Source organism: Populus alba, chromosome 14 (assembly GCF_005239225.2).
Source record: "Populus alba chromosome 14, ASM523922v2, whole genome shotgun sequence".
NCBI lineage: Eukaryota > Viridiplantae > Streptophyta > Magnoliopsida > Malpighiales > Salicaceae > Populus > Populus alba.
Genome location: NC_133297.1, coordinates 1,577,962 through 1,602,680, shown reverse-complemented (window position 1 = coordinate 1,602,680; position 24,719 = coordinate 1,577,962). Strand labels below are relative to the sequence as shown.

The 24,719-nt window shown below is 35.0% G+C and overlaps 3 protein-coding genes across 3 annotated transcripts; 2 read left to right on the top strand and 1 right to left on the bottom strand.

Annotated features, from left to right (window-relative positions):
- The first annotated feature begins 1,615 nt into the window (after positions 1-1,615).
- LOC118036508 (pumilio homolog 12) lies at positions 1,616-5,710 on the top strand. The gene is made up of 5 exons (XM_035042235.2): positions 1,616-2,746; positions 2,844-3,006; positions 4,300-4,463; positions 4,565-4,823; positions 5,195-5,710. The coding sequence occupies exons 1-5, from the start codon at positions 1,926-1,928 to the stop codon at positions 5,315-5,317; spliced, it is 1,530 nt and encodes a 509-aa protein (XP_034898126.1). The 5' UTR covers positions 1,616-1,925; the 3' UTR covers positions 5,318-5,710.
- A 1,310-nt stretch (positions 5,711-7,020) lies between these two features.
- LOC118036518 (aspartic proteinase 36) lies at positions 7,021-13,048 on the top strand. The gene is made up of 12 exons (XM_035042246.2): positions 7,021-7,402; positions 7,490-7,610; positions 7,860-8,287; positions 8,385-8,541; positions 9,537-9,619; positions 9,750-9,846; positions 10,122-10,194; positions 10,321-10,524; positions 11,622-11,746; positions 12,008-12,109; positions 12,212-12,309; positions 12,577-13,048. The coding sequence occupies exons 1-12, from the start codon at positions 7,155-7,157 to the stop codon at positions 12,743-12,745; spliced, it is 1,905 nt and encodes a 634-aa protein (XP_034898137.1). The 5' UTR covers positions 7,021-7,154; the 3' UTR covers positions 12,746-13,048.
- Positions 13,049-15,256: 2,208 nt separating this feature from the next.
- LOC118036528 (peamaclein) lies at positions 15,257-15,992 on the bottom strand. The gene is made up of 2 exons (XM_035042255.2): positions 15,804-15,992; positions 15,257-15,697 (listed from the first exon to the last, which is right to left on the bottom strand). The coding sequence occupies exons 1-2, from the start codon at positions 15,883-15,885 to the stop codon at positions 15,513-15,515; spliced, it is 267 nt and encodes an 88-aa protein (XP_034898146.1). The 5' UTR covers positions 15,886-15,992; the 3' UTR covers positions 15,257-15,512.
- Between the last annotated feature and the right edge of the window lie 8,727 nt (positions 15,993-24,719).

The following is a 24,719-nucleotide window of genomic DNA, read 5'->3' as shown; positions in this document are numbered from 1 at the left end:
TCAATTCTTTATCTTGGAAGGCAAGTAAATAAACGACAAAGCTCGCCAACTCAGTATTAATTCTCTCTCAGTTATATTACTTGTCAATGGTATTTTCTTGGTAACTTGTTAGCACCAACCAACAAGGAAAGATGTGGGATATGAAGGTCAAGAATTTAACTGCAGACCAGTTTAATATGTTTCTTGACGAAAAATTATATTATTTAGGGTTATGTTTTAATTTTTAAATTTGCACCAAACAAGACCTTGAAACTGAATCTTAAATTATTAATTAATTTGTTTTATTACGTGAATATGTATGAATTAATTCTTGGGTGGTGTCAATCAAAGATGTGTTAAAGAATGAAATTAAACATGTTTGGTACAATGCATTGTAACGGAGGCTTTCACGGAATTTTATTCTAGTTCTTATAGGGTGTCTTTTTGTTGTTGATGGAGTCTTTATTTTGAAAATTTTAAGTCCTTCATTGAAAAATACAGTTTAATCCTTACAAAAACTACACACACCTTCATGATACTATCATGTATTAATTTTCTTATTATATTTGCTACAAGGCTAAAATAATATACTTTTAAGATACAACAAAATCTTTAAACTTATAAAATAACAATTTTTATAAGTTTTTTAAAATTTTTTGCTTTCAGACCAGTATATAAGTAGTATTTAAAGGCACATTTCTTCGAATCATAATTAATTAATTCTAAAAATAAAAAATAAAAATTTTATAATTAGATGCCAAGGTGCCATCACACACACACATATATGATTTTTCATCCAAATCTTCTATCTAACATCAAAATTAATTAATTAGTCTCTCAGTTATAAAGTACAATAATTTTTTTTAATCTTTTTAATGTGGTATCCCATAGGGATACATTCGACTTGAAATAGTGTAGTTCTCATGTCCCATGACTCATCGAGCCACTATAAATTTCATATAAAATCATATTATAAAATACAGCAAAATCCCTTATGTTTAATATCCTTCACATTTGACTTGTGATAGTGTAGTTATTATATCCTAAAACTCTATTAATTGAGTCGTTGTAAACTCTTGTGTATAATATAAATAGAAAGTGATCTTTTTAAGTATTTGGTTGCTTGTGAGCTTGTTAAGTGTCTAAATATTTTTTATTTTTTAATTTTAAAAAATATATATTAGAAAAAAATGAATTAGTTAATTAAAATATAATTATGAAACCAATTTATCCTTGATAAGTAACTCTAGAAAATTTTAATTCGAGTTAGAGCTCGGTTAACCAAAAAACTTAACTTTGTCGACTTTTCTACTAACAAAGAACAAATCTGGTATGAGTTGACTAGGTCAACTCAAATGAATTTAAAAGTAAAACGAAACAACTTGGTGATGACATATACAATTAATTCGAAATTGATTCTAACGTAAGTTGATTTGGGAGAGAGTTTTAAACCGTGTTTAACACTTACAAGCTAAAACCTGACGACATGGGTCCTCGACGATGGGTCCCGAGGAAGCGAAAAGTACGAGAAACAACCTTAAAAAAAATAATAATATTAAAGGTACACATGGGAGGACAGAAGAATTTGTATTTTGTTCCCCCACCCAAAACAACAGGTAAAAGAAAAGGACCAGCCTCTATGGCTCATCAGCTTTGCTATCCTTGCATGTATTCTTACCAAAAACGCATGCAAAATAGGCTCACGCTTGCAGTCTCACTGTCCATCTATAACTCTATTTCTATTTTACACAAACTCTATTAACACTAATACAATCTCTCCTTCACATCCTTCTTCTCCGAATTGAATCGCCGATTTTCTCTCCTTTAAACCCTCCAGCCCCTTTATAATACCTCCCAAAACCCTTGAGAATTTCAGTATAACCCCCCCCATAAGGCCATAACCCTCCCGCACCCCACCCTTCTCTCATATTTTTTTCCCCTGAAATATGGACCGTCACCACCAACAACAGCGCCTCAGATTTCTTGCTGGAACGGGGCCTTTTTCCTCAGAGACTCCCAATTCCCGTTCGACGGATCAAAGCCGTATGAGCCCTGAAACTTCTACACACAACCCTTTCCCTCTTGAATTTTTATTTTCAAGACTTGATGTATCTAATGATACCCAAGATTTATATCCACGTTTTAATAGCAAAATCCTTGATGGGTCTGTTGTGAATTTGAACTCTTTTGATGGTTTTGCCCTTAGTGGCGTTTACCAGGCTGGTTTCTCGACAACGCAAAACAATGATATAGATACTTTTGGGGCCACGAGGATTCAAGATTTTCTTCGTAATCCAATCATAGCCGGGTCTAATTCTGATTTGAGGACTAACAGTTCTGTTTATTGCGGCGCGTATCAAAATCCAGACTTTAACGATCGGAGAGGATTAGTGCAAAGAGAATCGATTTATAGGTCGATCAATAATGGTTTGGTGTCTAAAAACCAGAATTCTTTGATCAGGAGGCCACTTAGGTTACAAGATTACTTGTCCTGGGAAGATTTGAGTGGTAAGGTTGTGGCATTGGCTAAGGATCCGTACGGATGTAAATTCTTGCAAAAACTCATCGAGAGTGCAACAAGAGAACAAATTAATATGTTGTTTTACGAGGTCATAGGCTATGTGGGTGGGTTGATAGTGGACCCATTTGGGAATTATGTTGTACAAAAGCTTGTAGAGGTGCTTAGCGAGGAACAGAGGACTGGGATTTTGAGAATGTTAACTCGAACTGATTTTCAACTAGTGAGGATTTGTCTTGATGTGCATGGGTATGTACATACATTTGGCTGTTATCCTACTCATTTCTATTTGTTTCCTTTTGTTTTATTAACTGTTGAATTGATTTATTTTTTCTTCTGGCAACAGAACTCGGGTGGTACAAAAGTTGTTGAATTGTATCACGAACCCACAGCAAGTTTCTATAGTTGTATCAGCTCTAAGCCTAGGTGCTGTTGCATTGATTACGGATTCCAATGGTCATCATGTGATCCAGCATTTTGTCAAGCATTTTTCTACTGAAGACAATAAGGTGATCTTTCTATTCATTGACCCCCCAAAAAGCTAAATTCTCAATAAATTTTGTTGTAATCCTGTGTTCTTTTCTGATGGAGTGTAATCTGAGTTCTCATTTCTTGTGACATGCTGCTATTTGTATTGCTAGATGATTTGCTTCATCACTTCGCTTCAATATGGTGATTATTGTATTTGTTTTCACATTTTGTCTCTGTCAAATGATTTTCTTAATGGATCAAGTTCTTTTATATCCTTATTTCTATCTTATTAATTCAACTTTTTTGTCCGTGGATTTCGACTTAATTGATACTTAGTGGGTGACAACTATATATATTCTAGTTTTTGCCATCTACCTGAACATTCTTAGAGGTACAATCATTACTGCAACATTCTTGTTTCTGTATATGCATCTATGCTATCGCCTATAATCCTGAATATTTAACAGTTTCTACTGGAATCGTTTATCTTTTAGGGGAGAGGAAAAGGGCTTCATTTTTTTCTCCCACTCCATAACTTAGTCACTTTTCTTGATGAAGAATAATTGGCTACTTCTCTGTTGGTTTTCGCCTTCCATGGCTTTGGCTTTTGTTGGGTTCCCTTAGGATAAGTTTAGTATAAGTATATGCTACGCTTGCATTTGATTCAGCTGGCTGGGATCTATGATGGCTTTATGGCTTCTGTTCTGATTGTTTCGGATTTTTTGTGCACTTATTTTTTTAATCTTAATCATTGCATAAGGGTTTCGAATCAATTTATTTATTTGCTTATTCCGTGCTCTCTTCATTCCTTGGAATATTGGACTCCAAACGTGTTATCAGTCCAATGGTTCGTTTTGGGCTTGCATCTTTGTGACTTTGCAAGGCTCCTCCTTTCTACAGGCACTTACTTAGGATCAATGTGAAACTTTTTTCTCTGCCTAACCATTGGTGTGCAGTTTGAGGGGAGAATTTAGCTAGAAACAGTGCATCTCAATCAACTGAATTAGGTGTAAAACTTGCGAACTCCAACAAGCTTGCGAAAACTTTTAGTGTTTTAAAAGGCTGCAATAATGGAAATATCTCTTGATCTTGCTGCAGTTTTATTCGCAGCTTTCTAAAATATTTTGACTTGAATCAGCAGTGTTTCATATGTACCATAGGTTATTCCACGTCTGTTGCCTGATGTTTCTCTTTTCTTCCTTTCCTCTTTCCTGACGCACTTGTTATCTTCAACAAGTTCGGATGTGATGTTATTCTGCAATAAAAAGTATTGCTTGAAACCGAATCATATTCTGGCGTCATGTGTACCTGATAGTGGATTATTGTTCCAGTATATTCTGAAACAGGTGGCAGAGAACTGCTTTGGGATTGCAACCAACAAGAGCGGATGCTGTGTGCTGCAGCGATGTGTTGAATATTCTGAGGGAGAAGCCAGAGATCGACTGTTGGCTGAGATAATAGCAAACGCACTACTCCTGGCAGAAGATCATTATGGGTTTGTTTTACTAAACCTCATCAATGCTTTACGCTTTACTTCACATGCGAGTGTAATATTAACTTCATATGGTTCTTCTAATTTTCCATGATTTCCTGTAGAAACTATGTAGTGCAACATATTCTGAAATTGAAGTTGCCGGAAATCACAGAAAATCTCCTAGCACAGTTTAAAGGGAGTTACATGGCTCTTTCATGTAACAAGTATGGAAGCAACGTTGTGGAAAGCTGCCTGTTAACAACGAGAGAGGAACAATCCACACAAATTATCTTGGAGTTGCTAGGAAATCCACTTGCTTCTATTCTCCTTGTGGATCCTTTTGGAAACTTTGTTATCCAGAAGGCACTATCAGTATCTCAGGTTAGATCATTTACACTCCAAGATATACATTTACATGTTTGTTAGGTAACTGCAAACCATGTACGGTTCTTTGTTTAGTGGGATGGATTACTGAACTTAAAATCGGCCTCTGCATCCTGGGATGCTGATTTTGGACTTGCATTTCTTGAATTTCCACTTTCTCGAAAACAATACTAGTTAATAGGCAGGCATTCACCAAGCTTGCCAGTGAGTATCTCTGCCAGACAAGTGTGTTTTCTAGTACCAACTTCATGCATGGCTTGTATAGGTTTTTAGTAATTTTCTAGTATCGTCCCAAGTGTAGTTTAATCCCAAAGATGTTGTCCTCAAACAGGCTTTGATTATTTGTTGCTGTTTTTTTGCAAGAGCAGGGACAAGTCCAAAGATATTTAGTAGCTCTAATACAAATGAACGCCCAAAAGATGCGCAGCAATATCTATGGGCAAAAGGTGCTTGTTTGGTTGAACAAGAACATGAGGCCGCTACAGCTGTAGGCATGTGTAAACTGAGGGAGTTGTTCTAACCAAAATTTTCCTACAGATCTTGGTACTGGTTTTTTTTTTCGAGTTTTACCCCATTGTTGCTGTTGTTCAGTTGTGCTCGTAACTGACCTTGGACGCTTCATCATGGTGAATGGCTGTGCGAGTGTCTCTTGTTTGTTGTTGTTGTTGTTGTTTAGGTGTCCCCTGTTTTCTGGTACGTACTGTTATAGCATTAGAACGAAGGGAATTTGGGAGTTGTGGTGACTCTGTAACTGAGTAGGAACTAGCTAGCTTGAATTACCGGCAGCAATCTCCAAGAAATTAGAAGGTTAAACTGTATATTTTGTGATTGTCCCGCCGTTTTCCTACTTCCATGTTTGGAGTCTGTTTATAAATGCGGAAGCTCCTGTAGATGTAGTTTTTTCAGGTTTTAAAAAACAGTTTGATTAACTACTTTCAATTAAGAAATAATAAAATAATTTGATCCATTCAAACAATGTGGTTTTCGGATGTGTTTGGTTTAGTCCCACATGAACATGGCATGGTCATGGAAGAGAGAAGGAAAGAAAGAGAGCACTACCATCAATATTTTGGTTCTTGACGCATGTAATTGACAAGTCAAAAAAACCCGAAATTAAGGCGTGTGGATTACTGTGGAAAATGCAGTGGAAATTGCTTGAGATAGCCACACCTCGCAGCTAGATCTTAGAGTTGCTAACGTGATCTGATCATCCATTTCCAGTGCAAAGAAATTTCATGGAAGCTGGCGAGTCTTTACAGAGAATTCTTAATAAACATATGAGGAGAAGAACGGTGATAAACATGTATAAAATAAATAAAAAATAAATAATAAAATCTAATTCTTAATAATTCATGTTGAAATATAAAAATAAACAAAAAAAACAGAAGAAAAAAAAGACATGTCGCTGTTCTAATGAATAATAACATATGAGGAGAAGAATGGTGATTTTCCCTGCTTGATTAGTTATTGTTAATATATAAAAATATAAATATAAGAATAAATATTAATTCAAATAACTTTTAAAAAAATTTCCATAAAAAAAATACAAAATATTCTCAATGTCTTCATCTCTTCTAAATATTCTCAAAATATATGAATACAAATTACAAAATATTCAAATAACTTTATAAATATAAGAATAACTATTAATTATTGGTGATCGTATTAATTACGTGCTTCGTCTAGTTGTAATTATGGATGGTTGTCGTTTTATTTCTCCGAGTTTTACAGAAGTATGATTAGCCTATCTTTAACTACAAGTAGGGAAATAAGTAATATTTGTTTTTGTATTTTAAAAAAATTTAATTTTTTTTTTTAATTTTTTTATTTCAAATTAATTTTTTTTATTTTTTTAAATAATTAATCTAATAATTCTATTTTTTTAGTTAATGATATGTTTAGTAATGTGATATATAATTTTTTTAAATAAAAATATATTAAAATGATATATTTTTATATTTTTTTAATTTTTATCTCCATATATTAAAACCATAAAAAAATACTAAAAAATTTTTTTTATATTTTTTATAAAATTATATAAAAAAACAAACTTTTAAACTATTTAAAATAACTTTTTATTTAAAAATATATCAAACAATTTTTTTTTAATTTTTTATATTTATTATGAGCATATAAAACTATCAACTACTAAAAAAAATATAAATTTAATATTTTTCCACAACAAACAAAACCCCAAACACCCATTAATCTCGAATCGGTCTGACATAGCTTTCCATTTCTTTGGCGAGAGAGGAGAGGAGAGAACTAGTGTGTATTACTTGTATTGTATCTCTGCTCTCTCCCTCTTCCCCAACCCCGTTGACCCTCATGGCTAACTCCTCCTCCTCTCTCATGATCCCTTACTCCTTAATTTTATTAAATCTCTACGCCATCGTTTCTTCAACTTCCGATTTCAACAATCGCCACCATCCCATGATACTTCCTCTCCTCCTCTCAACTCCTAACATCTCCGCTCACCGGATGCCCTTCGACGGCCACTACAGCCGGCGCCATCTCCAGAATTCCGAGCTCCCTAACGCTCGCATGCGCCTCTTCGACGATCTCCTCTCTAACGGGTATACACACTGTATTTTCTTTTTTGCTTTTGTTTCTTGTGTATTGTTGTACAATTGAATTTCGTCGCTGATGAATTTTTTTTGCAGTTATTATACAACGCGGCTGTTTATTGGGACGCCTCCACAGGAATTTGCTCTTATTGTGGATACAGGAAGTACTGTGACATATGTTCCGTGCTCTAGCTGTGAACGGTGCGGCAAGCATCAGGTTTGGCTTTGTTTTCCTGCTTTTTTAAGGTTCTGCTGTATCTACACTTCATCCTGTACTTGTTGACCGTATCTTTGGTTGGTGTACAGTTCATCAGTTTACATGTTGATTAATTGGTGCAATGTTTTTACTTTTTAAATGAAAGGATTTTTTTTTTAAATAATGCTTAATTTGAAATGGGGGTTTTGAATTTTTCAAACTAAATCGAACGTGGTGGTTTGAGAGCTTTTTTTTTCTGGTTTTATATAGGATCCGAGGTTTCAACCGGAATTGTCTAGTACTTATCAGCCTGTAAAGTGCAACCCAGGTTGTAATTGTGATGATCAGGGAAAGCAGTGTACTTATGAGAGACGCTATGCAGAGATGAGCTCGAGCAGTGGTGTGATTGCTGAGGATGTTGTTTCATTTGGAAATGAAAGTGAGCTTAAACCTCAACGTGCTGTTTTCGGTTGTGAAAATGTGGAAACTGGTGATCTTTACAGCCAACGTGCTGATGGGATAATGGGTTTAGGTCGTGGCCGGCTCAGTGTTGTTGATCAACTTGTTGACAAGGGTGTTATTGGTGATTCGTTTTCGTTGTGTTATGGTGGGATGGATGTGGGTGGGGGTGCGATGGTACTTGGTCAGATTTCTCCTCCCCCCAACATGGTTTTTTCCCATTCCAACCCTTATCGCAGGTAGGATACTTTATCAACATGGTTATCGTTGATTAATTTTCTTGGTATTCATCTTAGTACATCTCACACATTTAATGTAGTTTTTGGATGATGACAGTCCATATTACAATATTGAGCTGAAAGAACTACATGTAGCTGGGAAGCCATTGAAATTAAAACCGAAAGTCTTTGATGAAAAGCATGGAACAGTTTTGGACAGTGGAACTACGTACGCTTACTTTCCAGAAGCAGCTTTTCATGCGTTAAAAGATGCTGTAAGATATCATGGCTCTAATTTCAATCTCTTCTACCATGGTTGGTCTAAAAGTCGAGTTGTAGCTCTGCTGTGACTGTTTTATTGTTCTTCTTTCTGCTTACCAACTTTTTTTCAATTATAACTATCAATGTCACTGTTTATCATACCAAATGAAGTTTCATCTGAAAATTTATTGTGCTGTTTAGTTGAATTTGCGAATAAACCATTATATAATGGTATTTTAAGCATAATCACACAAATAATTACTCAAATCATCACTCGTCATGTTATGGGTACGCTTCTGGAATACCAATGTTCTCCATGCTTAATTTTGCTTCTATGTGAACTCATGATTAAGGCTTGCATTAACCAAGTAGGAACTTTTTATCCTATGTGGCTATCTCATAGTCAAACATCAAAGCATCCATATTCTACAATCTTACTGTAGGTTAAGTGAAATATTCTTTTGAATGCTAGTGAGGTTATTTTATTAATTCCTTTCTAGTTAGGAGAGGGTTCACCTTGTTAACTAGATTTGGAATCCATGTTTAATGTTCTCCATGCTCAACTTTAGCTGTGTGCTTATTTTGTTACTTCCTTGCAATTGCCAATTGATTTTATAGCAAATACCATATATTAAGTATACAGAGGATAAGGTTAACAATTTGGATGATGCATCTCAATTTTGAGAATTAATCTCCATCCAATAAGATTGGGTTTTCGACGGAATTGCTTGGCTCTATCTAGGTTAATTGCGGCTGATTGCAGAAGTTGTCTATTAAGTGTGAGATTATGTTTGAGTTTGGCGCTAAATCTCAACTTCTTTCGGCTTAATTTCTTTACTATTTATTCCCATAACCTGTTTCCTGTAGTTCTTATATCTTGTGCTTTGATTGGAAAAAAAAAGTCTTGCTACTGTTTGGTATAAAGATTGGTTTCATTTTTTTCAGCTATGGGAGAATATATTGTTAAACTGGACTGTTATTTCAAGGTTAACTTTGTACTGAAATGCAGATTATGAAGGAAATCCATCATCTCAAGCAGATCCCAGGCCCTGATCCAAATTACCATGATATTTGCTTTTCTGGTGCTGGAAGGTGTTACCTATAATAAGAACAGAATTTTGATGTCTAGCATCATTTTCTTTATAACTTGTCCTGGCTGTAAGATCTGTTGAGTGCTTATTTTATTCTTTGTTCGTTTCTTTTTGGTTGAATTGTGATTTAGGGAGGTCTCTCATCTGTCAAAAGTTTTTCCAGAAGTCAATATGGTGTTTGGCAGTGGTCAAAAGCTGTCACTGTCTCCAGAGAATTATCTCTTCCGGGTAATTTTGGCTTTTGTTATTCTTCTTAAATTTCTTCTTGAGAACAAAAATAAGCTTGGGATTCTAGCAAAATTACTTCAGTATGGTTCAGGATGTCTCCTTCTGTTTCTTTTCTTGTGGTTTCAATTTATTTCTTTTATTTACACAGCAATATTTTTCTTGTCCCTCCTTTTCTGTCCCTCCTCTCTCTCTCTCTCTCTCTCTCTCTCTCTCTCTCTCGCTCTGTCCTCTCTTATTTGTTTCTCTCCTTTTTTTTCTCATGGCATGGGCTAAAGCACACAAAGGTCAGCGGTGCATATTGCCTGGGTATTTTCCATAATGGAAATGATCCGACTACTCTTTTAGGAGGTATAATACATCTTCTAGCGTGCATGTCTGAAATTGACAGTTGTTAGAGTTGAATTCAATAGTTGACGATCTATAATATGCAGATACACTTGACAGATCTCTCTTACCTTTTATCATTCGTGGCAGGAATTGTTGTCCGTAACACACTAGTAACTTATGATCGAGAGAATGATAAAATTGGCTTCTGGAAAACTAACTGTTCTGAACTATGGAAGAGGTTGCAAGTTCCTGGTGTGCCTGCTTCAGCACCTGTACCTTCCCCTAGCAGTAATAGAAGTCAAGCAATGCCACCTGTGCAAGCTCCAAGCAGCTTGCCATTTTTCCATCCAGGTACTTTGATTTAATCATTTACACGGCCTCATGTCAAGCATGCATCATAAAATAGGAGTGCAAATTTGATTTGGATTTTTGATTATTTTCTATGGTTTGCAAATTTAGCTTCTAAAGAGCTTAGCTTACATGTAAGCTGTTTATTCATGACAAAGTTGTGATTTTTTTCATTCATGATTTGGGTTTTATATAAGATTTCTTGAGTGCTTGATTTGATGGTTCATAAATTGGTTTGCTTTTGCAAGCTTTGGAAATTGATGTGGAATAAATAGTAACAACTTGGGTTTTTAACTGCTTAATTTCATGGGAGTGCTTAAGCTGAACAATGATGGTGGGATGGGATTTGGGCTTTTTTGAGATGCTAATGAATCGAACAAAAATGAGAACTGGGATAGGATTTTTAAGTAGAAGAATCTCAAAAATAATCAAGGGCCTCATAAAACAATTTGATTGGAATGGAATGTATAAGTATAATGCTGTAACTTCAAAGGTGTCTTATGTGACAGCAGAAAAATAGATTGCTGCAGCTTTGTGATTTTGCATCAGTAGTTGGCGGTTGCATGCACAAGTGTGGAAAATTGAGGGTTATTTCGTTCTGGATTTCCTTTGCATTTTTTTCTAACATCAATCTTTAATTTAATAAAATAAATTTATTTCAAGATTTTTATTTGGAATATCTTATAAAATTTTTTTATATAATTTATGCATATCACAGTCATAAACAATCGTACATGTGGCATGATCAATACCATTCATTTGAGTCAACTAACATTGTTAATCAAACATCTATTCTACCACTAATGGGGATGGATGGAAGACTTGAAACCCACTAAAATTGCTAGTAAAAGGGTTGTTACGGACCAAAATGTTGTAGAGCACCAAAAAATAAATGTAGAGGGGCACCCAGTGATTTTGAGCCAATTATTGACTCTTATTGTTTTCATTTGTTTGATGCTTACTTTCAGGTGCCCTAAATATGTAATCGATATGGTTATGATGATCGTCCTTTTCCAACTTCTGCTCTTAACATTCTTTTGGTGCTTGTTTGTACTATAAAATCTCTCCAATGATGTTGTGTTGTTCCATGTGATATTTAGGTGAAATTCGAATTGGAATTATAACGTTTGATATGTTGATCAGTGTCAACAACTCAAACACAAAGCCCAACTTCACAGAAGTGGCAGAGTTCATTGCCCATGAGTTGGAAGTTGATAATTTACAGGTACAATTGAGTTACTTTGGCTTGACATGGCTTTCTCAAAACCTTGCTGCAGAGTAACAGGTTTTTAACCTGATGGGCTGGGTTTATAGCTCATGAATTGTTACCATTCAAATTAATCTAACATAGCAGATCAACGTAGTTAATAACATTTGGTGCATTCAATTTGTTGACATCAACAATATCTCAAATATTGTTCAACATTAGCTGATTGAGATGAAGCATAAATTTAATCTGATACTCTTGCAATTGCTTGATTTTCAGGTTCACATGTTGAATTTCACGTCGACAGGAAATAATTATCTTGTTAAATGGGCCATTCTTCCTTCTGAATCTGCTGAGTACATTTCCAATACCACAGCGATGGTAATCATACCATTGTGCTGTTGTAGTTGTTGCATATGCAACTGGCTACCTTTTCACTTGCTAACTGAAGTATCATAACCAATACTTGTTTCCTGTGTGCAGAAAATAATTCAGCAATTAAGTGAGCATCGATTACACTTTCCTGAGAGATTTGGAAGCTATGAGTTAGTCGAATGGAAGTTTGAGCCTCAAAAGAACAGGTATGTGTTTTCTTCCCCTCTCTGAACTCCATTGCCAAACTTGATATTTGCTTCCGATTTCACATTTCTTTGACAATCTCAAACAGTGCAGTATATGGTGTTGTCCTTGGTTCTTGAGTGTGTTTGTTTGGCTGTTTGGCTTTGGCGTTGTGTTAGCCCTTGTTTTGTTTTTAGCTGTTATACTAGGATATCTACCTTCTTCTGGCCTTCCTCCAAACTTTGATGCATTTTGGTGCTTTCACATTTGATTCTTTCGTTGTGTTGTAGGACATGGTGGCAGCAACATTTCGTGGCTGTGACTGTTGGAGTTGTTGTTACCCTGGCCGTTAGTTTATCAAGTATTGGCCTATGGTTGGTCTGGAGACGTCAAAAGGCGCTTGGAACGTACACGCCTGTTGGTGCTGTTGGTCCTGAGCAAGAACTTCAGCCTTTGTGATCTTAGGTTATTGTTGACTGCACGAGGATGATAATAAACATCTTCAATACTAATCAATCACAGTGGTGACAAATATGCGGTGATGAAGTTTGATTCCACTCTCCTGCTGTACAATGAATAGAATTGAAAGGGGAAATATATAGAAGAGTAATCAGAAGCCTTTCCCCCCCTCTTTTCTTAATAGAGACTGGACTCTTATTGTTTAGAATACCATGCTTATACGTTCATAGGTGCACACAACGGGGGTAATTGTTGAGACATTGACTGGATAAAGATAAAGGCAAAATTGAGTTCTGTTTTTCCTTTTGTAAGGCATCAATGCTTACTTCTGGCCTCTTGCCCTTGTCTCGTCGGTTCATTGTATGCTATGACAAGATGCGAGAGTGCTATCCCCCCATATCACAAGGGCCTTAACTCAAATAATTGGAGAGACTGATCCAAGAAAGACTCCTTGTCAAGGTCACCGGTAAATTTAGGGTTATTATTTTTTTAATTTTTAATGTTGATCTAATCAGGTTAAACGGGTCAATGGAGTTAAAAAATCAATTGAGTCTTACTAGGTTAATATTTGATTTGATTTAATTAATTGGATTTCGGATCCTGAGGTTAATCGGGTTCGGTTTAACGGCGAGACACAATAGCGCCACCCGAACAGAAACTGAGAATTCAACCTCCCCCGCCCAAGGGGAATGCGGTTGCGGTTACCCGGACAACCTTTGGCATGGAGCACCTACCTAATGTTGCGTAATATCGCGGCCTGCGGAAAGCTGCTTTTGGCATGGAGCAGCAGGCAAGCAACCTGATGCTGGGCCCAGTCTGCATTAAGGACGGATCTCCATATTTTCATCCTTCGTCAAGCTTTCTTGAGTTTTCTTTTTCTTTTTTTTAACAGTAGTGAAATTACGTTAATCATCATATATGCTACTAAGTTTCCAATTTCTTCTCCTTTGAATTGCTCTGTGATTGCTTATTTTTCAACTGCCATGGAAGTTTCTTACATGCAAAGCATGTTGTCTGAAGATTTCTTGTGATAAATGCTGAAAGACTGAAATATAAATTTATTAACATGATCTTAGAAATATTCTTAATTTGTTTCTGTTTTTTTTTTTAATAGGACAAATAGAAATATTCTTTTGCTTTTCAGGACAGGTCAAGTAGGCCTTTGGCTATCTGCAGCCGATAGTCTCAGACACAGGTGGCATAAATCAGGAGGCTATGACAATGAAACGGGGACCTTTCATGCCCAAAGTGTCTGTTATATCGTACACTTCACATGATTATGCCGCGTAAAAAGTTAAGTCAACCTTGAATTCTTGAAATCATAGTTATAAAATCCTACCTGAACAATACCTGGGTTACGGTTTAGAAATATCTATTTAAACTAACTCGAATTTTTTTAAAATTTTTAAATAATGTTATTTTGAAAAAAAATAACATCAAGTTCAGATTAATTAAGTCAAAATATTTTTTTTGAAGCCAATCAATTTTTAATTTTTAATTTTTTTTCAATCTAAATTCATTCAAATTCTAAATTAATCAAGTTTTAAGTAGATGTAAAGTTAAAAAACAATATTTCAAAAGACATCATTGCTATTAAACACTCGTAATGGTCTACTATGTATATATATAGACACTAGAAAAAAAAAATCAAAATATTTCTACCTAAACTTATAAATTAGTTCTTAAAATTTTTTAGTTCTTCATTAAAAGATTTCTTAAATTTCGTCACCTCGTTTATTTTTAAAGGAATATAGGGGACACAAGAAAAAACAAAATAGAGGTAATGATTTTATTTTCCCAAAAATATCCTCATAAACATATTAAAATCTTAAAATCATCCTTTCTCATCCTCTTAATACCCCCACAATAACATTATTCTCCAGTTTTTCTACGCTAGTCTACATACTACCTTAAATTAATACCATGGAAGACTGATACCACTCCTGAAGCTTGCATATTACAAGAACTTGTTTGCCGGAGTAACAATATATTCCAGGCACGGTATTTCAAGCAATATTTTGCAGCCAAAATTCTTACTGGAGATCAATTCATTTATATATCTTAACCACATGAATGGCGAACATTTTGAAGACCCTAATTGAAGAGGACGGGCCAGGAGAGGAAAAGGGGGTGATCTTTGAAGTTTTGACTAATCAAAAGATGCTTTTACGTACTCTTGTGTTTTTATGTTTTTTAGACCTGACCTTGAAAACTGAAATAATGTTTTAGATAAATATTAAAAAATTTCTTGTAATTGACCGGCACGATCTTATTCGAGTTTAATTACATCAACCAAATTATATGCTGACTTGCTAGTTCATAAGGGTGGTTTGGAATTAAATCTGGTCCGGTTCAAACCCTGAGTTACTGGATCAACTCGTAAAAGCTACCGGTTTAATAACTACATATATATTCTAGAATCAGAACCCAAACGATGGACTGATCTTACGTACATTCACTATAAGATCAGGAGTTGAGAAACGGATCGAGAAGGATCACACGCAATTAGCATTGTTTGGAAGAAAAGGGAACTGCTGGAGAGTTTTATAAATATAGATTATTATTATTATGGATAATACTGCTAATTTAACCGGAACGGTATTCAGGTTGTAGGGTATTCCGGTGGCAAGTACCGGAATAGACACAGATCATCCACGTTATTTTCCCAGCTGATGGATATTCTAGCGACGACCTAATTACTAGTAGTTTTACGAACCAGCTCAACATGCAGACATACATCTGTAACACTCCGCATCATTATACAGCATCAAGGGCACTTGGGTTTGCCCTTGGAGTTCTTCATGTCCCTGTAGCAAGGGCACTCGTGCTTGTTCCCATAAGTCCCAGAAGGCACGCACTTGCACTTTTCACAGCAAATCCCACAGTACTTCAAGCACCGGTCTTTAATTCCTGCTTTGGAGCACCTCGCTGAGCACTTCGAGTCACAGAATCCTATTTTGTAAGGCCATACACCATAAATTAACAGTTAGTTTTACTAAATATGTATTAGAAACAAAACAAAGAAGCAAAAATACAAATCCAACTCATATAATTATACCCGAGGCAGCCATTGTGACCTCAAACAAAGAGGAACTGAAAACAAGGCACAGAAGAAAAACAGCTGCAAAAACAGGCTTCATTTCTGTTATACGATCTGAAAGTATGTATGGGAATTCTCTCTATATAGCAGAAAATTTAACAAAGACCTGTATACGAGATTTTCCCAGGGAGGAGTTGATATGAGAGAGCTTGGGCATAATACAGGGTATTTATAGGGGCCAAATTAGTAAGGGTAGGTGAGAGGTCAGGAAAGTGCTTGATTCTGTAGAATTTGTTTTTAAGAAAAAAAAATTACAGACTGTCATGGGGTTCGGTGAAGGAAGCATCCAGGGTGGATTAATGCTTTCCAGTTTCCAGAATCTTTAAAGCAACGGGCAAATCACCATGATGACGACCAATCTTGTTACATGCAACAATGACTGTAATTTAAAGGGTTCTTCCTTGTTTTCCCAGTAACTGCTTTGCTTAAGTGGCATCCATCCATTTGTGTTTCTTCCTTGCTGGACTACTTACCCTCCTTATTTCGGGCCAGCTTTTTCTTTAAGATATATGTTTGGAGTCGTTGTAATTGTTTTTTAAATATTTGTAATATTAAAATAATATTTTTTTTTAATCAATACATTAAAACCAATCTAAATTATATATAAAAAAAATTAATTTTTTATGGAATACAGTTTCTGAACAGTGTCGTGTAGCCTCTATCGAGTGATTGTCATATCTGATTCTTAGAGTTTGATCCCTCGGGTAATTAGGTTCAAATGTGTTCCATAAAAATTTGTTTTTTTTTTCTTTTTAATTTTTAGATTATTTTAATGTGATAATATAAAAAATAATGAAATATTATTTTAATATAAAAAAACACTTTAAATTATAATCACTACCACATTTTAAATACATCTTTAATACGATTGCAGTGGTTTTTTTTTTTTTTTGTAATGTGCTATACTTGAAACAATATTAATTGATTTTTTTTAGTTATTTTTAATAATTTTAATATGTTCATATAAAAATTAAAAAAAATCTAAAAACTCATGATGTATTTTTAAATAATAAAATAAATTATTTAAAAATATAATGCATCATAATATTAAACAAGCATTAATGCATTAAGTTTATGAATTAACATGTGATTCATTATATTGATTTAATAAATTATTATTTTTTTATCATATTATTTTTTTATCGGTTTAACTGAGTCATGAGGCATAAAAACTCTTACTAAATCAATATTTTTTACTTATTTAAATTAAAACCAGAAACAAGTGTGGTGTCAGATTTTAAGTCACAGGTTTTTCAAATCATTTTATGAAATCAGACTGCATTTACTAACTTAGATTTCACCGAATAATGGCTGTTCGTGAAGCTTTTGCTTTATCTGCTGCTTCTCCTGCATATTTAATCCTTGCTCTTTAACGGAAATCAAGGCAAATGATGGTTGATCGATGGAAATAGCATAATGTTTAAGAATAATCATTACACTGTTTGGCATTGCGTTCCAAACGGTGTTTCATTAAATTTAATTTTTTTTTAATTTTTTTTATTAAAATTGAGTACAGTTTGTACTTTTTAAATCGTTTTATATGCTGATGTTAAAAATAATTTTTTAAAAAATAAAAAAATATAATTGACATGTATTTCGGCACAAAAAGTTATTTGAAAAGCAACTGCTACCACACTGCCAAACACATAGTGTTTGTTTTTCCATTATAAATTGAAAAATATAACATTATGTTTTTTTAAACTTGTTTTTAAATGATTTTGATATATAAATTAAAAATTAAAAATATTATTTAAATATATTTTTAATTAAAAACATACTTTTAAAGACTATAATTTATCACAATACCAAACACAAATTTTAACATTAATTGCTTTGATAGTGAAATGTAATTATACAAGTTTCCCCGTGGGAAAAAATATGGTCAGTTTAGAAGCTCTTTTAAACCTTAAACGTATTTCTTAATTTTATCGAAATAGTTAATTTTATTTATTTTTGTTTCTAAAAAGAAAATTACTACATCTTTCTATAAAATAATCTTTCTATAAAATAATATAAACTCTCTTTTCAAATTACTTTAGAGATAAATAATTTTTATTTTTATTTTTTTTAATCAAACATATTTTTATTTATTATATCGATGGATGGATTGGGGATTAATTCGTAGGCATCTCCTAGCACCGACGGTAGCTTTGAGGACTCTCGAGAAGGAGGAAAAAGAGGGGGTGACAGAAAAGGGTGAACGAAGAACTCCAATGATTTGCAAAGATGCGACGCAACATTAAAGAAGCATGGCCCTTTCGATTTCTAGAGCATGACATGTCATGTGAATCGTACGTTATAACAAGAAAGTTGTTTCCACCTCCTAATTTACTATATATTTGCGTTCTAAACCATTTTTGTGAATTTCCCTTTGTTCTTGAATGATTCAATGCTTGAATGTAAAGCACTTCCTTATTTTAGACGAGCACGTGGATTTGTTTATATATATATATATATAGTATATATATCTTTTCCTTGCTGTGTTCCTCTGACTTTGTCTAGACCTAGGAGCCACTTTATTTCTTTGATTCTATTGAAAAACTGGCTTAATTTTTGAATTTTATTTATCTGATAAAAAAATTTTATCCCATTAAATTTTGTAAAATGTTTTATAAATAATAATATTTTTATAATATCTTTTAATTATTTTAATAATCATCACTTCACCACCGTTATTTCTATTACCTTTTTTATTAGTGTCGTCAATCTTATCATTGCCTACACTTTTAATTTTACCTTCATTTATACCCTTTATTTTTATCACTACTACCATAATGATTAGCTTTATTTTTATTATGTATAACTGCTATCACTGCTACCGCAATCACCTAAAACAACCATGCATCATCTAGGTTAATAAGAATAGCATAAGTAAATTGTCATGAGTTCGAGTTGCGAAATTTAATTGGCTAGACTTTAGATTTGCTCTCAAATGATAACTGAATTCGAGTCTTCTTAGAGTTACTAGAGATTTATATGGTCATTAACTTCGGGGCCCGTAAAATCAATTAAGATACGTATAAACTAACCCGAACACTAACATTAACAAAAAAAAATAAAATTATATATATATATATATATCAAAAGCCAAAACAGCATCCAGCGTTGAAAAGGAAAAGAAAACAAACCTAATCTCAGCAGCGATCAAACAAACTCGGTAGCTAGCACAGCACACACTGAAGGAATTTTCACCTAATCTCACCAATCAAACAAATTGCAGCTGTAAAGCTGAAAGGGGGCATGCTTGTGATTGTCATGTTCAAAGCCTCCCATCACTCCCCTGCCGAACGAATGACCCACCCATTACCAAAGCAAATTGTTTGTGAATTGTGTGACCCTATAATAGGTTTGTGTCCTTGAAAGTTCGAGGAAATGTAAAGCAAGTTGAGTTTCCAATGCTCGGTAGATGAATGATGAAAAGATTTTTTAAGGAACAGTAAGGTTCCTATTGCGTAAAATAATATCATTTCATGATTTCTTGTCTCCTTGGAAGCTGGCCTTAATGACCGATGCGTTGTTGGAAACATATAGATTGTTTGGCACTCTGTTTTTAAAGTATTTAAAAAAAAATTATAATTTTTTTATTTTAAATTAATATGTTTTTGATATTTTTAAATTATTTTAATATGATAATCTTAAAAATATTTTTAAAAATAAAAAAAAATTATTAACATGTTTTTTCTAAGTGAAAAGTACTTTAAAAAACAATTATAATCATATTCCCAAATATATATGTAATTTTACATTGAACACGCCTTGGTCTCGAGAAAGGATTGAATAAAAATTAAAAAAATAATAATAATAGAGGTCCCGAACCAAAGGCTAAATACTCTAGATTAAGCCCACAAATGATAATTAGCCCAGCAACTAAAGCAGGACCCCTTTATTTTGATGAATGAGGAATTTTCACCGGCTCTTGATAAGTTGTTTTTTTCATGTTTTAATTTTTCATTGTAAAGTATTTTTCTATTAGACCAATTCTCTTAAGTGAGTTAAATATGAAAAACAAGGATATTATTTTTTAGCAATGTAAAATAAAAATGAATACACACACCGAAATGACTTGATTTATAAAATAAAAATATATTATTTTATTCTTAAGAGTTTTATTTTTTTATCTGATTAGTTTTTGAATTGATATGTGAGTCAAGTTACAGTATAACAATAATTGGAGTCGTGATTCTAGAATCTAAAACTTCCGATGGAAGTGGAGTTCATGGAAAGAGAAACCTTTTGCAATACTATCCCAGACAAGCCATCTGACGGTGGAGGAGATTCCAGAGTCCCAAAAGTGCCACAAAGAGACAAACTCTCCTTTCAGGATAAAGTTTTTAGGGGCTAAAACCCCTTTTCCTTGCGTGAAAAAAACTGATATGATGGGGAATCGGTTGGTAATGACTGAGTTCGAGAATGGGAATCGCCTCTTGCCTAAGATATTCCTTGGTCGCGATTCTTTGTTAGGGAAACACATAGGGTACTCAGATGAAGATTCGTTTGAAGGCTATGGCAACTCACGGGTGGTTTTGACTTGATGGACGCCGGGCATGGATATTTTATGGTGAAATTTGATCTGGAGTATGATAGGTTGAAAGTGGTCAATGGACGTCCTTGGATTTTACGATAAAATAGATCACACTCTAGTCTGTGTCAGAATTCTAGATCTTAATGTGGTGTATTGTGACGAGAGATTTCTTTTAGCCCTAGCCACTGCGCTAGGCACTCCTATCAAAATTGATTTGAACACCTTGAATATGGAGATGGGACAATTTGCAAGGAAATGCATTAGAAATAGATTTAAATCTTCCAGTGGCGGGGAAAGTATGGATTAGAGACCACCGCTACAGGTTGGAATACGAGGGCCTGCGTATTATTCGTGGTGGATGGGGGTGTTATTGTCATCATGGGAGATCCTGCCCCTTAGACAATAAGAATGACTCGCCGGAAAAAATGTCTGGAAGGGATAGTACAACGGCGATTGAGACAAACCATAAAGGTCCATAAGGGTGCAGTAAATCTAGATAATCCCGCAAAAGAAGCTGTGCAGTTAGGTGATCCCGAATTTCATGGAGAATGGCTAGTGGTTGCCCGCAACAGAAAATCCAAGTCAATGAGTAATAAAGGGGATTCAGTTAAGGAAAACTATAGTACTAAGATTAACAATAAATTGGGTCTAAGAATGACAAGTCAGATGGGCTTCAGAGGGATCATGGGCCTCATAGTGCAGGCCTTAATGGGGGTTTGATGTGGGTCCGAGGCCTACCTTTGTTCAAGGAGAGCCCAGTGGATCTAAGAATATAGCAGGCCCGAAAGATCTAATTACCACAAAGAAATTCCATAAATAGAAAAGAACTAGAAAGGAAGAGTTGGTTCTATAGCCAACAAGCGGTGCCGGGCAAGTCTAGGGAAGAAGAGTTCAGAAGGGTCTTTATATGAGCAATGACAGGGAGAGATTGAGGAATTCGGCTCATTCTATATTTAACCTTAGTATTATCGATGCGATGCATGTTCGTACAACAGGCGCTGCGCTAGCGAATAATATGAGCATGAGCAATTATATTCAATAGAAAAACTTTCGGTAATGTTCTCAGAAATAAAAGAAGGCTAGAAGTTAGATTGAAGGGAGTTCATAAATGCTTGGAATCTTCTCCAACAGACTCCCTGGCTTCATTTGGGAGGTCCCTGCAATGGGAATATAACAAGGCACTTTGTCAAGAGGAACTCTTATGGTATCAGAATTCGAGAGAAAAATGGGTCAAGTTTGGGGACAAGAATACAAAATTCTTCCGCATATTGGTTGCAGCTCGTAGGAAGAGAAACCGAGTGAATGGTTTGTTTCTATCTAATGGAGACTGGTGCACAGAGTATAGTGTGTTGCAGAATAAGGCACTCAACTTTTATAAATCCCTGGTTTGCACTAATGTTGAGGGTGTTGAGAGTGGTTTGCACTAATGTTGAGTGTGGTTGGAGATGTTGTCTGGAAGCTAGTGAAAGAAGCCTTTGTTTCTGGCAGTTTTGATCCTCAATTAGTGGAGACTCTAATTTTCATAATTCCTAAAGAGGATAATCCCACTTATATGAAGCAGTTTCGCCCAATAAGTCTGTGTGATGTGTGATCTATATACTTATTACCAAAGTCCTGGTGAACCGGCTTCAACCTTTCTTAGACAGTTTGATTGGCCCACTTCGAAGTAGCTTTGTTCCTGGCAGAGGAACATCTGACAATGCTCTAATTGCTCAGAAGATAATGCATTTTATGCACAGGTCCACGAGTAAACAAGGGTCTCTAGCTGCGAAGATTGACCTGGAAAAAGCCTATGATAGGGTCGAGTGGGATTTCTTGCAAGCCACGCTTATGAAAATTGATTTTCCTGACATCGATCACTGTTAGGCTGATTATGTTTTGTATTCGGTCTACGAACTTGACTTCACTCTGGAATGGGTCAAAGATTCCCAGTTTTGCTCCTACTAGAGGTCTGCGTCAGGGAGATCCTTTGTCGCCATATCTTTTTGTGATTTGTATGGAAAAATTGTCTTGCCTGATTGCAGGGATGGTGGAAGACAATAAGTGGAGGCCTATTCATGTGTCTAGAGAAGGGCCATGCATATCTCACCTGTTTTTTATAGACGATATCCTCCTTTTCACACAGGCCGCGACTACGCGTGTAAGGCTTGTCAATAAAGCCTTATCTGATTCTTGAAGAGTTTCTGGGATGGAAATGAACTATGAAAAGTCCAGATTTATGTGCTCGAAACTTGTGAGTAGAAGAGACTGAACTAAGATATCTCAGCTCTCATCTATCAGGGTTGCCAATGACTTGGGAAAATATCTGGGGTTCCCGCTTCTTCAAGTGAGAGTTAAGAAGGCTGACTTCAACTTTATTTTAGAGAAGATCAACAGAAAGCTAGCGGATTGAAAGGAAGATTATTGAAACAGAGTAGGGCATACAACTCTTTCAAGGTCAGTAGTGTTTGCGATCCATATTTTTTCAATGCATAACTATTGGGTGCCTCAAGCTATCTGCGATGGCATTGATAGGGTGGTGAGAACCTTTATCTGTGGAGAAATAAGGATTCGGGAAGAGGCTTTCACCTTGTTAAATAGGAGACGATCACGAAGCCTAGGAAATACGGTGGACTTGGAGTTCGTGAGGCTAGGCTAGCTAATATTTTGTGTGGCATATCTTTAATAGCCCCTATAAATTATGGGTAAATTAACATGTTACCGCACAAATACTTGAACAATAATCATGGTTCCATAATCCAATACCAATGAATTCTGTTTCATATACAGAACTTTGATGAACTCAACACAATGCTTCCAGAGAGCTTGCAGCATAGAATATGGCTATTCCTATTCCTAATTCGTCAGTAGCTTGTGACTTTATTGCCTAGAGCACTTCAGTTCCGGGTCTCTTTAAACCTTAGCTAACTTACTCTTAGTTGATATCAAGATCTAGAGACATGGTGACTGAGCATAAATGGTCTTGGTCAATCAAGCTGCAGGCTCCAGAGAGAATTAGGAATCTTGTTTGGCTCATCTTTCATGACAAGTTACCTGCTAATGGATTTTATACATCAGAAACTTGTTGCAAGGGGTTGAGAAGTCGGAATTCCTCTTACGTACAGGGAAGGCAATGCTTGTGCTGGCTATTTGGCGAAGCTAGCAGCGAAGGGTTCAAATGCTTTAATCATTTGGGATTCGCCCCCACCAGGAATGAATCACCTTCTTCAAGCAGATCTTACGGGTCTTTGTTTCTCTAGAGCTTCCTAGTTTTCCCCCCCTCCTTTTCCGTTGTACCTAAAAAAGAAGAAATGATTCAATTTACTTTCATTACTTCAAATAACCATAGTTTTGATTAAATATAATTTATTTTTGTATATGAATTAAGTAAACAAGGACATTTTAAATTTTTTTTAGTATATAACACTAGTCTATCAAAAACTATCGAAAAACATATAAAAAAACATAAATTTTATATTTTTGAAATAAAAAACAATTTAAAAACACTTTAAGTGGAAATGGAACCAAACCAGCAAGAACAATAAATAAAAGTCATTACAGCAATCATAAGCTTAGCATATACGTGAATTGGATTTTTTATTTATTTAATTAGTGCTCTGTTGAAAAAGGGATGGCAAAAGAGAGGCCGAAAAAGAAAGCATGAACAGACAGATGAAGAGGGCAGAAATGAAAGGGGGGGAGAATACATTGCTTGAGTTTGAAGAATGAAGAAATGATTCGGCAGCTGCGTCTCACTGTAAAATATAAAAAGGAAACATGGCATTTATTTATAAAGCGAGAAAAAAAGGACTGAGTGACCAACAGAAATGCAACTCGAGGGCCCCTCGTACCAATCATATATGTGTTAAACACAGAAAATAAAACAGTCATTAAATTTAATATCCCCAGTGGATTCAAGGAATGATTAAATTGGATATATTCAGTTGATTTAGCCAAATACCAGAACAGATATAAGAACTGTGCGATGAACTAGTCGAAGAATTGCTTGTCTTCTTGCATGCAGCCTGTACTGGGTGGATCATATGTGTCTTAAACACAGAAAATAAACCATAGTCATTAAATTTAATATCCCCAGTGGATTCAAGGATTGATTAAATTGGATATATATATTCAGTTGATTTAGCCAAAAACCAGAACAGATATAAGAACTGTGGATGAACTTGTCGAAGAATTGCTTGTCTTGTTGCATGCAGCTTGTACTGGGTGGATCATGCATGATCCTGACACATGAACTGAGATACTAAAGCATCGAATGGCACGATGGCAGAACGGGGGAGCTGTAGGATCTTGATGGGAGAACATATTTAGATCTCGAGATGTCCTGATATCCACTGGAGCTTTACATGTGATCC

What these genes read in the sequence shown, in the direction of transcription:
- LOC118036508 (XM_035042235.2), top strand. Translation starts at nt 1,926, where the DNA reads ATGGACCGTCACCACCAACAACAGCGCCTCAGATTTCTTGCTGGAACG. An exon ending in CTGGCAGAAGATCATTATGG is followed by an intron (nt 4,464 to 4,564) that starts GTTTGTTTTACT and finishes GATTTCCTGTAG; the next exon opens with AAACTATGTAGTGCAACATA. An exon ending in AGGCACTATCAGTATCTCAG is followed by an intron (nt 4,824 to 5,194) that starts GTTAGATCATTT and finishes TTGCAAGAGCAG; the next exon opens with GGACAAGTCCAAAGATATTT.
- LOC118036518 (XM_035042246.2), top strand. Translation starts at nt 7,155, where the DNA reads ATGGCTAACTCCTCCTCCTCTCTCATGATCCCTTACTCCTTAATTTTA. An exon ending in GACGATCTCCTCTCTAACGG is followed by an intron (nt 7,403 to 7,489) that starts GTATACACACTG and finishes TTTTTTTTGCAG; the next exon opens with TTATTATACAACGCGGCTGT. An exon ending in CAGAGAATTATCTCTTCCGG is followed by an intron (nt 9,847 to 10,121) that starts GTAATTTTGGCT and finishes CATGGGCTAAAG; the next exon opens with CACACAAAGGTCAGCGGTGC.
- LOC118036528 (XM_035042255.2), bottom strand. Translation starts at nt 15,885, where the DNA reads ATGAAGCCTGTTTTTGCAGCTGTTTTTCTTCTGTGCCTTGTTTTCAGT. An exon ending in GGTCACAATGGCTGCCTCGG is followed by an intron (nt 15,698 to 15,803) that starts GTATAATTATAT and finishes CTTACAAAATAG; the next exon opens with GATTCTGTGACTCGAAGTGC.